At 40.9% G+C, this 15,220-nt stretch overlaps 1 protein-coding gene across 3 annotated transcripts in view; it reads right to left on the reverse strand.

Annotated features, from left to right (window-relative positions):
• Positions 1-15,220, reverse strand: part of GPATCH2L (G-patch domain containing 2 like) — a 56,386-nt gene that overhangs the window by 13,714 nt on the left and 27,452 nt on the right. For 2 of the 3 annotated variants that reach the window (XM_049611369.1, XM_049611370.1), the window contains 3 exons: positions 14,489-14,556; positions 10,983-11,037; positions 9,043-9,128 (listed from right to left, as the gene is read on the reverse strand). In XM_049611369.1, the coding sequence (XP_049467326.1) occupies positions 9,043-9,128; positions 10,983-11,037; positions 14,489-14,556 (209 nt within the window). Of the gene's footprint in view, positions 1-9,042; positions 9,129-10,982; positions 11,038-11,093; positions 11,134-14,488; positions 14,557-15,220 lie in introns of all 3 variants that reach the window. The other variant, XM_049611371.1, reaches the window with a different exon arrangement.

Here is a 15,220-nt window from a genome sequence, read left to right on the forward strand (position 1 = left end):
TGCAAAGTGTAAGTACTCAAAAGGTTTTTTGGTTTTTTTTTAAGGTTTATTTATTTTGAGAGAGAAAGAGAGTGAGCACGAGTCAGGGAGAGGGGGAGAGGAGATCCCAAGCAGGCTCCACGCTGTCAGTGCAGAGCCTGACGCAGGCTCGATCTCATGAACCAAGAGATCATGACCTGAGCAGAGATCAAGAGTTGGACGCTTTAACTGACTGAGCCACCCAGGCACCCCTCAAAGGGGTTTAAAGATATTAATTCTCAGAGTATCAACTTGGGCTGAACTAAATAAGTACTGCCTTTTATATATACACCGTTCATCATTTTCACAGCTTTGCATGTTTGATATATGTCAGTAAGATGGGTAAGGGCCCATATTATCACTCCTTTATTGACCGAGTCAGTGACATTTATCTCACATTTTCAAGAACTGACACATTTGGGAATAAAAAGATGGAATCACTGATATACCAAGATATTTATACTTTTAATCATCTTAAGCAGAAATATGGTGCTTTTTAAAATGCTTATTTTAGTAAAATAAAAATAAGTATCACTTACCTATTACTACGCATACAGATTATTATACTGCACTACATCCTGCAGTGTCCTTAGGGGGCTGCTGTGGCCTCACAGGCTCAGGCGATCCTTACGAGGCCCTGTCCCTCTGGGCCATGGTTCTCTGACCCCCACTCTTTCCTTGCTCAGTGATGGTAAGGGCTTTAGGGTCAACTGGCCCCACATTAAATGCCCCCTTACTGCTAAGCCTCCAGCCTGTTACTTGTCTCTGTGGTAAATGATCGACTTCTATCACCCCATTCCCATTCTTAATTATTACCTTGAACATTCTAAATCCTTCAAATTTTGTAAATTCCTCTGTGGTAACTTAGGAAAGAACCTAAGGCTTTCTAAGGGACCCAGGTAACAAAGTTGATAAAGTCAATCACCTTATTTTGTTGTAAAAGTATGTATTGTTACACAGACTACTTCCTTTCTATTCAGGAGCATTTTTTTGCTTCTTTTATTGTTCACTGTTTTTACTGAGGTGGTGAAAAGAGGCAGTCTCTTCCCTAAAGGACCTTGTAGCCTGGCCCTATTTCCAGCCACACAGCTTTTCTAGTTACAGAACTAGATAACAGAGAAACTGAGGCAGGGATAAAGAGAAGCCATGTTCATGCCTAAAACACAGTTTAATGCTCCCTCCCTCTTAACACATTTCTCTTAAAGACAATTTCCAGGCTGGAGAGCTATTTCAGAAGTTGAATAACATCACATCTTAGGTCTGAGTACAGAAGGGATATATGTCTCTCCTTACGTCCCTTCCTGGTAAAGGTCTGGGAAAGGAAGAAGGGAGACAGTCAAATTATTATAAGGGACAGTAAGACATTTTCCTTCTCTTTGGTTTTAACTGAACACTAGGAATGGCAGAGTTTACAGCTTGGGAAACTCTATTTTCCCCTTTGAGGGCTCCATCTGCCTGGGAGGAACCTTGGAGGACAAAAAGGGAAGAGGACCCAGGAACCTGGAAACCCAGAGCCTGGGGAAAGCACAGAGGAAGCTGGGTGCTCGGCACAAGAGGATTTAAGAGAGACAGGAAACAGAGCCTGCCACGCTGTCTAGCACATTTCGAACACGAGGGCAGCCCTGTTCAGGAGTGGAGAGCAATCCGCGTTGGGGGCTGGGAAGGCCCCTGTGTTCTATTTGGGAACCCAAGCATGGAGGTGTGCAATGAGCAGCCACCGCTTCCTATTGAAGAGGCAGTTCCAATTTTGGAACCGTCCCAAATAATTCCGTATCAGAAACAGTAGACCTAAAGAATCAAGGAAAGGGGAGAAAAAAAATGGCCTTCCTCCCATACTCACTTTCATTTAAGAGTATTTAACTCCTTTCTGGCCCCCTTTCTTTTCAACGTGTTGCTTCTTTGTGTTACTCAGTTTCTCTGTCTACTCTCACAAGATAGAAACTGAAAAGAGACAACATATACAATCGAGGTCTCTCAAAGGACAGGGAAAGAGAGCCCCCTCCATTGTAGGTAGAAAGGGTGGAAGATTTAACTAGATTTTTTTTAACTCTCTGACAAGAGCACTACACAGGTGTTTCTTTGTTGCAAATCGTATACTGTATGTAGGGGAGGGACCTTTCAATTATGCAGGGGGCAAAAAGAATACGTATCAGTTAAGCTAAAATTTCTACCAGGTTAAAATTTAAACGTTCTTCTCCATTGGAACGGCAATGGTTATCAGAATCACATAAGAAGATTTATACAAAATATGCATGTCCCACCATGCTGGGGTGGGAGAAGAATCCGTAATATGCTTAGTCTGAAATTTCTCCCCAGGTAATTCTGATAAGCTTCTATCTGCTGTGAAAATTACTGAGTTAAAAAAATATATATATATGCCAAATTCCCAAAGCCAACTTAGTCAATAAAAGAGATCTAAAAATTTAACTTAATAACAGAATGATGAAATGAATAGTAATTTAAATAAAACTGCTGTCCCCCAGTATACGAGCAATTAACCTAAAGAAAAGACCAGCTATGCTCGTTCTGTTTCATCTGATCGGGGCCTCCACATTCTTGGGGCGCGATCCTTCCACAGCAAGAGTACTTCCCCTAAAAACATCACATTCAGCAGCATTTGCCAAAAAGAACTGATGGGGGAGGGGGGGTGGTGAGTATGAAAAGAAACACACTCTTTAAAAATCCTTACTTCAGGAAAAGCAACTAAATTCATTTCATAAATGTGAAGGTGAATGCTGAACATTAGCAATTAATTGAAAGAGCATTCTGTATATCCACACATAAACACAACATTTCTATTTTACTTTTTAGTGCAGGTAACTGAAAGATCAGGTGAGCCGTTCAAGCTGCAGTGTTACTTAGGAAACTGGGCAGATCACTATGTCCCTGGGGCAGGAATGTACTTTTAGGGGAAAAAAAATTACTTTGAGAAATACATGCATGTTTAATAGAACCAATGTTGGCAAAAAATAACTGAAGTGGCTGCTTTAGATTTAGAACAAAGATGTTTAGAGTCGCTTCTGAGGAGAGAAAACAGTCTACCTGCCAATGGCAAGTTAATTTAAGAAATAGTTCACCTTCAAAAATCACTCATTTAAAAACCATTGAAAAGTTCACTTTTTAAATATGGGAAATAAAAACAAGATTTATTGTGAAAAGGTATTTATTCGCTGTATTTTTTTCTTAAACACATACAAACAAGTAACATCAAGAAAAAAAAATTATTGATATTTCTAAGGACCAAAGGTCATATATATCATATATTCCAATTATTCTCCTTAATTACTAATCTATTCCCCTCAATTATTTTTAACAAAAATTTATGGAGGGAGGCCTACCCTGTTTAAAGCACTCTGCTGAATGTGGAGAGGGTACACACAAGATGACTGAGCCGAGGGCCCGTCCGCCGGGCGCTCAGGACACAGTGAGGAAGGCCGATGCGTAAAGAATGAACAGATGCCAGACACTGAGCTGTAATCCAAGAACAAAGTGCTAGGGTAAAAGGAAGGAAAAGAGGATCCAATCTAGAGAAATGAAGAAGCCCCTTCCTCACATGTGATTTCATCTTCGGGGTGAACTGACATTGACGAAGCACCCAGTAGGAACCGTCTTCTCAGATTTGCGCACAGGAAAGGGTCCGGGCCTGACACGAGCAGCAGTTAGGGACAGAAAACCACTTCACAATGAGAGGGCACAGAAGAGGCTTCTCTAACAGGATGAGATCCCAGCATTTCCAATAGTGTTTTCACTCAAACCTAACCCTTGACAGTCCATAACTAAGTGCTCACTAGCACCTGAAAATTCCGTGTACTCTCCTTCCCCGGGCTGGGCCAAGGTTGGCATATCCTGGAGTGGTTTCATGCCATCCACAGGAGCAGAAAAGCTGTGCATCGATTGGAAAGTTGGGTCTGTTACAGTGGCCAGAGAGGGAAAATGCTTTTCGTCACTCCACTTAGGCAGTAAGATGCCAGCCGGCTGAGGGTGCTGTCGACAAGACCATCTGGTGAAGGACAAAAGATTCAAGAGTTGTGTACTCTACGACGGGAAGTTCCAGTAGGGCTGGGCAGCTTTCCGGACAATATCACAGCAGAAACATTTCCTCACACCTGGCCACAACTCAGGCACTAAAGAGATGGGCAAGGGCCGCTGTGCGTCACAGCATCCCTAGCAGATAGAGGGCTAATAAAAGGTTCTTTCCCCTAAGCCCTGAGGTAAAACCTGAGGCTGTTTACTGTGGCTCCAAAGGTCAAAATTAACAGCGTGAATTGAGTCTTCTTCTTGCTCTTTGAAACTCCTTGTCAAGTGGCACAGCCAGCTGGGCACACAACTCTGATATGCAGATCGTAACGTTTGTGAAACAGATAAAATGAATTACAATGAGCAGAGCCTATCACATTTCAACTCTCTAATGGGCAGAAAGGTCTCTTTTTTACCCAAATAGTGTCCAAATGCCTCCTCTTATAGTCCATTTAAGCCATTTAAGCACCTCAAGAATCTGTACGACATCTCATTAGCAAATGACTCTGGAAGCAGACTCAAAGTTTATAAAACTGCAATTATCCTAAAGACAGGGGAGGAGTAGTAACCATGTAACAAAAATAATATTAGCTACCAGTATGCTAAACAAATATATTATTTCATTTTGATCCCCACTAGCCCCATAAAAATTGATATTTCCATTTTAAAGATGAGGAAATTGAGGTAGAGGGGGGTTAAGTCATTTGCCCAGGTAAAGCTAAGACCCTTACCTGGGACTGCCAGGACTCCCACTAATACGAGATCAGAAACTTAAAAGAAGGATAAATGGAAGCGGTGATACATCACCAAATCGCCACCCCCAACAGAGGAAAGGTCAGGACAGTTGGAGAAAACTGAGAACTGTCACAAGACACTCAAAAACTACAACGAAGGACTTGTGCATCACACAGACAGATCTAACAACTGATAAGTTCTAGTTATGGTTTTCTACAGCAATAATGGAAGAAAAGCTATCCTTCCTGATCAATAAATCTCTCATTTTGGGAAAAGCTGCCTCCAGCACTCGCTCCTTATTACCATTCTAGAACCGTGTCCTTGACAGCAATACCGCTGCCTCCACCAGAACACCAATCACACCATCTGCTGTTGGAGCTGCAGCAATCCCTACCACCGATAACAAGTATCACTACTTTAATGCAACATCCCAGTACCAGTGACCAAAACAACCAATCCAAGAAAGTGGGTTGACAAATTTCTTCCGTGCACCCTGCCGACAAGCCGAACACCTGCCCAGCAAGTCCCCCCCGACGATGAGTCACAACGTGCTGGGCACCATGCTAGGCCCTGACACCCTGTTCTTCACCTCGGCAGTTCTCCAAGGGAAGACGAGTCCAGCGTCCTACCTCCCCTAAGGAATCATGCACGCAACACCAAATCACAATTACGAAATGGGATTTCCTGTTACGCAAATTACAAAGCACTAGTCATAAAACCATTTGCAGGTAGGGCAATAATTTGTAACTCAGGCCACGGATTAGGGTCACCTGGGAGCTTTAAATAATGCCAGTGCCTGGACCTCACCCCAGATCCGTTAAATCAGAATCTCTGGGGTGGGGCTCAACATGGACATATTTTTTAAAGCTTCTCAGGTGATTCAAAAGTGCAGTCAGGGTTAAAAACCACCAAATTTAATTATTTCTAGGGTGGTATTTCTGAAAACCTCATAACCCACAGATCTATTAGGTGGTACAAAGACCACAAAGACTCCCTTGCCCAACGACTGTGCCTGCCTGCCATCTGGGCTGTATTAAAATGACACATCAGTAGTGTTCTCTTAAAATCACAGTCCCATTATTTCCTTGTTTATAGCAATGAAATACTAAACAAGAGAGTACCTGAGGTCATGGCCTCCCAGTGGCCCCCAAGCCTCACTCTGAGAACCAGAGCTGAATAGTGCCAGCAGTGAGGGGGTGACTGAGGGGTCCTCACTCTCTCACAGTTGAGTGTGTGGGAGAGTGGAACAGGCAATGTCCAGGCAGGAAGCAGCCTCAGCTCAGTAACCCGACAAGAGGAAACCTTCACAGTTCAGGCATGATTATCAAACTCTTTGTGCTCTTAAAGGAGAGTAATTATAGGCATGTGAAAAAAGGGAAGCACTCCCTGAGGAACTCTTCCTCACATGCTTCCCAAGAGGCACCAGGGCCATTAAAAATTCCATGATGAAGAGGAAAAACAGCCTGGGAACAGCCAGGAGGCAATACAGCAAATTAATACACCAGCCCTCCTCGGGGAAAGCTGTGATAAAACAGGAAACACTTCTCTCTTCGCAAAATAAAATTATACCATTAATGATAACATAGTCACCACACACACACACACACAAATCGTTCTAATGATGGGTGTGAAATTCCCAGGGCTGCCCAGACGCTTTGAAAGAAATCTTTTCCTACTACAAATAAAATGGAACAAGAAAAAGATAAAATTTCCATTCGAAACAGTTTTTAATACAGTCATTCACCTGCCTCTTCCCTGCCACCAACACTCTTTTAACATTCCTTCCTAGACTCCAGGCTTTATTAAATGGTGTCCACGCTGTACAAAGCTGACCATCCAGTTCTGGATCCCATCTCATCCTTCAGCCACACTGGAGCTAGATGGCTTCTTCTCAACTGACCCCTTGCTGGGCAGGGAACTCCTCCCCACCCCAACTTCAAGGGAGTGAGAGGATGCCCTGAGGGCTCAGGATTTCATCACCCACATTTTCTAAAAATTGCTTGGAGGTCACTTGTGCTAGCCATTTCCCACAGAGCCATGGTTGCCAAACTTTACGAACTAGGCACCCTCACGAGTAAAAGATTTGCACAAACACTCTTTATGTATGTAACACATATAAACAGAATCATGTGCTGCTGGATTCTTCTATGTACAATTTAAAACAAAAAACCATTTTTTTAAGGATCAGATAGTGAATGTAAGTTTAAAAAATGTCTTCCCTTACCCCAAACAGTGCAACTCACTTTACTTCCAGTGTCCTGGGAATGACACCTAGAAGGACAAGGATAAGCTAGCATTGTCCAGACCCTCTCACCTTGTTTTCAGCAATGGTCTAAAGCAATAAGCAATATTTCTCTATAGCAGACTACACCGGAAGCACAGCCCAGACTGCCTTATGTTTCCAAGTCTGGCCACCAGCACCACCAGCAAGAGAACCAAGACAACGATGTGGATAATGAGATACACAAAGAGACAAAAAACTGACACCCACTCCAGCCAGGATGAGGCTTCAGAGGCAACAGGAGACCTGACTGATAAATGCATGGATACCGATCTCAGCACAGCACGGCACGGGGTCTAGGTAACAGACGTAGAGGGAGGACGGCAAAGAATCCGCTTTCTGCATCGGACACAATACGGTGCTACTCAGAGTCTTCCCAAAGAGTAGACACAGCCATGATTCCATTGGTATGAAGACAAAAAGCTGAAGGACTTCTTTTCTATGGACTGAAATCTTGGTCTTTCAAGCTTGAGGATCACCACCTCTAAGAAACCCCCCCTCAGCCTCTTAGAAGCCTCTCTTCTGTGCTTCCTGGCATTCTGGCACACACCTTTACACACTTGGCGTTCCACGCTGTAGCTATCAATCTCCACACCTGACTTTCTCAAGAGAATGTAAGCTCCCGAGGGTGGTGCCTACACAAAGGGCCGGGGGCCCAGGAGGCAGTCAGCAAGTGCCGAAGGAATGGACGACGGACAAACAGCGTGCTACTGAAGAGAGGGCCTTATGGAAGGAGTTTATTAATCGTCCCACAATTTTCCACATTCCTAGTAACACCATTTGTGAGGGTCTCTCTTTTCAAAAGACTTTTTCCACTGAAACGCCACTTCTCCAGTAGAAGGTCTGGCAGTTGGTGGTAGGTTATGGTGCGGAGTTTATTAGTATAGCCCATAGTGAAGTTCTCATTGCATCCATGAAAGTATAATTTCTTGTGCCTGTACCCTAATCTTATGAACACAGCCAATTAAGAACAAATCAGGAAGAAAAAAGAAAAACAAACAAACAAACCAACAGCACATCAGAACCTTGGAAAGGAATTCTTTGTGCCACTAGAAATAATAAAAGTTCTACGGTTCAGCCAATTAGCTCCTCTTTTGTGCACAATAACCCTGCTAGGGGATGCTACCATTAAAACCATATTTATTTCCCATGTCACCTAACTCAAGAGAATTTATACTGAGAGGCGTAGGATTCATTCTGACAAACATACCAAATGTCTAGTAAGTGCCAGACACTGTGTTAGGTGCTGAGGATATTATCAGGCAACAAGATAAAACAAGGTCCCTACACTTTGAAGCTTATATTGTAGTGAAAGAGACAGGAGAAAAAGTTGGGGGGGGGGGTGAAACCCAACAAGCAAATCATTATAGACCGTGATAAAGCTTTAGCAGAAAGAAATCGATGAGTGGAGAGTGATGGAGGTGACCCCTTTACATAGGATGGTCTGAGAGGTCCTCCCAGAGTTGAGATGAGAAGTAGTCAACCGTAAGAAGAGGCTTAACACGGCAGTCTAGGCAAAGGGAACAAGCGTGAGGCTTCAGAGGCAGAAAAGGGTTGCTATTTGTGACGAACAAAATGGAGCTGAGCTCTCTAGCACAGCTGGACCTCTCCCCCAGGGAGGAGAAAGGAGTATATGAAAGGAAGCTGGATATGCAGGCAGAAGTCAAATTACGCAGAGTTTTGCAGGTCACGGCAAGGACCGGTAATAACATTCTCTGAAGACGGGGCTTTTAGCACAAGAAATATGAAATACAAGTCAGAAGACTTAGGTCACAGTTGAGACATAAATCGTATACTAGCCGTGAGATCACAGGAAAGGTACTTCAATACTGTGCCTCAGTTTCTGCATCTGTAAAACATCTACTGACCTCTAAAGGTTGTTGTAAAGATCAAATTGGATACTATACACAAACATAGTTTATAATTTGAAAAGTATTATAAAAAAGGAAATGGTATTGTCTGGAAGAAAATCGTCGCTAGAAGACTATTACCTGGCAGAGCAGTGCGCTGGTGAACATCTTCGGTGAGAAGCATCAGCCAGAACATCCAAGGAGTAGAGAGGGGAGAGGGGATTAAACTGCAGGGATAAATGAGATTATTTTAGCAAAGCTTACATGAAAAAGATCTGATTCTAAAAGGTGACTTTCTGTTTGATCACTTTGCCCCTTTGACGGTTCGACTCTCTTGCCATATAACAGACACCACTCAATAAAGTTTTAACCACAAATCTAGCATACCTGATCCCACATACCCCAAAAAAGGCTACTCCTTGGTAAATAACAATTTTTCAAAAACCTCTAATGCCTGGTAATTACTTAAATGGCAGAAGATAGCGCTTTCTATATGACATAACAGGAACTTATCTATTGATTATTGGCCCTTGTTCCCAAGAAAACTAGCATGAAACTACCTTTTTCTTTCTTTATCCTGGCCAGTGTTTCCAGTAAATAACTGGTTAGCACATACCAGCTGCAGTGTAGTAGAAACAGAACTTGATTAAGAATTAGAATACCTAACACTTAATTTCAGTTTATCACTGAGTTTTCATACATTAAAAATTACATAATCTCTTTTGAGTTTTACTGTCCTCACATGTACGAGGGGGTGCACCGCTGTCTTACCTATTTTACAGGATTACCGGGGGCATAAATGAAATATTGCTTTCAGTCGGTAATTCCAGTTTCTCTTCTGTAAAACTTCTAATCATCTCAAAAGGTGGTTGTGAGGGTCAAACTTGGATATAATATATAAAAAAAGTACCTTACTTTCCATTTTCTAGCTTTATTTGGACTTTCCCCAGAATAAATAATGCCCCCCACCCCCAAATTTCAAAACTAAATATATCTTAAGACCAGAAGAACTCTGAATGGTAATTTCAAAAGAACTTAGAAAGAAGCAGGACTTTGGGCAAATCACTTAAATCTTATTTGTAAATAAAAGATCTGGACTGGGTGATCAACACAGGTCCTCTTCTGCCTTTAGATCCTCCCCTGCAAACAGAGCTCGGGCTCAGGATCTCCCAAGCTGCAGTCTCTCACCGCCTTAATGACTTCTTTCTCTGCCCACAACCTGCACTGTTATTTACTTAGTATTTTCTTCATATCAATTATTTTTACTCAGCCTGCCCTTACTATGTTTCTAAGGAACAAGTCTGATATGATGATGACATTTTTTCCAATTACAAATGATAACTTAAAATAATTGTATGGCCTCACACCATCTAAAAGCATCTCATGAATACACACCAGTTAGGTCTACCCCTGCTCTGGTTCATTTTGAAAGAGTGTCCTCAAGAGGAAGGTTTCAAGTCTAAACTGCACAGCAATTTAATAAGTCCTAAGTGCTCAAAACACAAAACAAAAAACACTGAGCAACAGTAACCCTGAGATTTTTACCTACCAGTCTTTATCTACTTTATAACTAATCAAGATAAATCAGCCTCTCTTCCCCCCAAAAATCAAAAGCTTCAAACGTGAAAGGAACGCATCGATAGTCACTGTCAGTAATTTTTAAATGATGACCCTTACAAAGGCCTAGATTTGCCAAGGGCCCTCCGCAGGGGTAGCTGGGGAAAAGACTAAGCGACTACGAGGGCACGGCTCTAAGGCCTTGACCCCACTACTTCACTCACAGCAGCTCTACCTTCTTCTGTCTCCTATGTTCAGGCTTCACCATTGTACTTCTCAGCGTAGGATGCTGGTGCTGAACTAAACCATACGCAAATGAGGTTCATTCTGATTTCTTACTGCAAAGTTCAAAACTAAAATAAAAACAGGATTCCTATGAAATATACATTATAAGTAATAAACTGAAAAGCACAGTTGAACCTAAAAAGGGGAATTAGCTATCGTTCTTATCAGTGAATATCAGAAAATTTTAGAAAACAGTCCTCTATAAGAAATCAGAGTAACGCAGGGAACGGGAACCTTACCTCATGCGCACAAGCAGAAATGTGAGGAAAATCAGAAGCCAATGCTTTATTCTTTCTAAAGAAAAGGAAATCAAATGATAAACTAAAGATGACAAAGAAAAGCAATCTTACCTGGTTTCGTTCTCTTTTCCCAGCTGACGGTAACCAGAAACTAAAGAGAGGGAGAGAACAACAGGAAAGAAAATAAAAGAAGTGGTTGGAAATTATAGAGGAGGAGAAGAAAAAAGGACTCTGGCATAACAAAGTGAAGACACAGAAAGAACTGGGGAAAAGAAAAGACATGGCAGACGTGCACAAACTTCTTGTGAAAAATAACTCTTCAAAGGAAAAAGTCTTGTAATGAAATGGGAAATCCTGGACCCTCTAAAAACAAACTCAAGATTATGGTGTGACACCATAATCTCAGCTGTGTGGTGACAAGAGGATCCCCAAATTCAACAAGAACACAAACCATACCCATATCTTGCCTATTTTGTTAATTACGAATTTGACCAGGCTAATGAGTGTAGGATCATAACTAGACACTGACTTTCAAGTGTGTAGGAGACAAACAGCCAATCACGTTAGGGGACCAGGTTGTCACAAGAAAGGGAGGAATCATTTTCCTATAGCTGCACACAGGCTTTCCAGCTGCACTTACCACAGCAGTTAAGACAAAAGAGATTTCTATTTCTCTAGATAGAGGTCTAAACATGGGAAAAGCATAGGAGAGTATACAGGCAATCACCCATTTTGAACAAAAGAATTTTAAGAGACAGAAAAATGAGCTTAAAATGTAACATCTTGGAGGGGTGCTTGGGTGGCTCAGTTAGTTGAGCGTCTGACTCTTGGTTTCGGCTCAAGTCATGATCTCACGGTTCATGAGTTTGAGCTCCTCATCAGGCTCTATGCTGATAGTACGGAGGCTGGGATTCTCGGTCTCCCTCTCTCTCTGCCCCTCCCCTGCTTTCTCTCTCTCTCCCCCTCTCAAAACTAAATAAATATTTAAAAAATAGATTAAAAAAAAAATAACATCCTGGAAAGAAAGAAGTAGAACTATCACCGTTTGCAGATAACATGACACCATACACAGAAAACCCTAAGGACTCCACCAAAAAACTGTTAGAACTAATAAATGAATCCAAAGAAGCTGCAGGATACAAAATCAATATGCAGAAATCTGTTGTGTTTCTCTACACTAATAATGAACTATCAGAAAGAGAAATGAGAAAACAGTCTCATTTACAATTACATCAGAAAGAATAAAATACCCAGGACTAAATTTAATCAAGGAGGTGAAAGCCCTGTACACTGAAGACTCTAAGACACTGAGGAAAGAAACTGAAGACAACTAAATGGAAAGATACTCTGTGCTCATGGACTGGAAGGATTAACATTTTAAAATGTCCATACTACCTACAGCAACATACAGATTCAAATTCCAATGGCATACTTCATTGAACTAGAACAAATAATTCTAAAGTTTGTATGGAACCACAAAAGACCCCGAATACCCACAGCAATCTTAAGAAAAAAGAACGAAACTGGAGGCATCACACTTCTTCATTTCAAACTATACTACAAAGCTATAATGACCAAAATAGTACGGTAGGGGCATAAAAACAGACAAATAGACTAATGGAACAGAATAAACAGCACTGAAATAAACTCACATATAGATGGTCAATTCATTTATGACAAAGGAGGCAAGAATATACAGTGGGGAAAAGACAGTCTCCTCAATAAACGATGTTGGGAAAACTGGCCACAACATACAAAGGAAGAAAACTAGACCGCTATCTTACACAATACAGAAAAATTAATTTAACATGGATTAAGAATTTAATGTAGGACTTGAAAGCATAAAATTCCTAGAAGTAAACATAGGTGGTAAGCTCCTTGACATGGGTCTCTTCTGATTATTATTTTTTTATTTTTTGGATCTGAGTCCAAAGGCAAAGAAAACAAAAATAAAAATAAACACATGCGACATCAAACTAAAAAGCTTTTGTGCAGCAAAGGAAACCATCAATAAAACCAAAAGACAACCTACTGAATGGGAGAAGATACTGAAAACCATATATCCAATAACGAATATCCAAAATATATAAAGAACTCATATAACTCAACAACAAAAAACCCGCAAACAATCCCATTAAAAAATGGGCAGAGGAGAGTGTCCAACTCTTGGTTTTGGCTCAGGTCATGGTCTTACGGTTCACGGGATTAAGCTCCACATTGGGCTCTGGACTGACAGCATGGAGCCTGCTTGGGATACTCTCTTTCTCTCTCTCCCTCTCTCTCTCTGCCCCTCCCCCACTCATGCATGCCCTCTTTTTCTCAAAATAAATAAAATTAAATAAAAAATAAAAATAGGAAGAAAAAAAAAAAAAAAACGGGCAGAGGAGGTGAACAGACATTTCTCCAAAGACATACAGGCCAATAGGCACATGAAAAGATGCTCAATATCACTCACTATCAAAGAAATGAAAATCAAAACCACAATGAGGTATCACCTCGCCTGTCAGAATGGCTATTATCAACAAAACAAATAACAAGTGCTGGAAAGGATGTAGAAAAAAGGGAATCCTTGTACACTGTTTGTGGGAAGTCAACTGGCACAGACACTGTGGAAAACAGTATGGAGATTCCTCCAAAAACTAAAAATAGAACTACCATATGATCCAGCTATTCCCCTTCTGGGTATTTATCCAAAGAATATGAGAACACTAACTTGAAAAGATATATACACCTCTATGTTCACTGCAGCATTATTTACAACGGCCAAGGTATGGAAACAACCTAAGTGTTCATCAATGGATGAACGGATAAAGAACATGTGGTGTATACATAAATACACACATACACAATGGAGTACTACTCAGCCATAAAAAGGAAGGAAATCTTGCCATTTGTGACAACATGGACGAACCTTCAGGGATTAGGTTAAATGAGTAAATCAGAGAAAGACAAACACTGTATGATATCACTTTTATGTGGAATCTAAAGACAAAATGAATGAAAAAAAGGAAACAAAACAAATTCATAGATATAGGGAATGGACTGGTAGTTACCAAGGGGAAGGGGGTTACAGGGTGGGTGAAAGGGCTCTATTTTATGCTGATGAATGGTACCTAGATTTATGGTGATGATCACTTTGTAGCAGATACAAATACTGAATTATGATGGTGTACACCTGAAATTTATGTAATGCTATATACCAACTTTACCTCAATGTAAATTAATTCATTCATTCATTTAAAAAAACAACATCCTAACTGGAAGCTACTTTTATAATGCAGCACCTGTACATACAAACAGCAAAGAAAGAAAAACTAGTCTCGGAAGGAAAAAAATCACTCTCATGGGCTTGGAGTGTTAGCCATGTTAACTGTGGTAAAGCACAAATCTTTAAGATCTTCTCGTTCAGCTTTAAAGCCCAATTTCTAGGTTCCTCCATAAAACTTCCCTCTACCTCCTCCAAGGAACAGGCTGGGATAGTAAGTAAATATATAAGCAGCACTTACTCTTTCTGCCGAGGGTCACTAATAATGTGGCCTATCCTCTCAGTACCCAAAGTACTTATGCTGGTCTCCTGAAAAGGCAAGGAAGACAAGAGTGTCATCTAACCATAGAAATAAAGTATGATCTGTCATCAGGCTCACACTTTCCCACAACTGTGCCAGCAACCTCAAAGGCACATGTCAAATGTCAATCTTAAAATCGAACAGCAAGTTTATTTCTTTTTATGGGAATCTATCTTAAAAAGTGTTACATGTGATCCTAGCCTTATTTTTCCCAGTGTTCCAAAAAAGTCATTATAAACCTTGTTTACTATATGTTTTAATACAGCGAGTTATTAAAGTATATGGGAATAGAACACTTAAAAAAAAAGGTCCAACAGCAGCCAATTTTTAATAGGCTAGCACACCAAGCTTCTAGGCAAGTATGATTACAGCCCCAATAGCCTTCATAATGGGAAATCTACCCAGGCCTCACTGGTAACACCTACAATCTGGTGACTAATGCATACATGTTAAAGGAATTTTAGAACTTACAAAAATTGCTACCCTGCCTTTTGTCTGTTAAGCATCATCTCTTAAAGTAAAATAGTTTGTATAAATTGGTTCTTAAATTTAGGTTTCTCAAGACTGTAATATGAAAGCTTACCCATAACACCAAAAGCAATTCAGAAACTAATCATCTCCAAAAAATTGGAAAATGGCAGAAGGCGCTCACCCTTCATTTAACTTGAGTAT

The sequence above is a fragment of the Panthera uncia genome, assembly GCF_023721935.1.
Source record: "Panthera uncia isolate 11264 chromosome B3 unlocalized genomic scaffold, Puncia_PCG_1.0 HiC_scaffold_1, whole genome shotgun sequence".
NCBI classification, from domain to species: domain Eukaryota; kingdom Metazoa; phylum Chordata; class Mammalia; order Carnivora; family Felidae; genus Panthera; species Panthera uncia.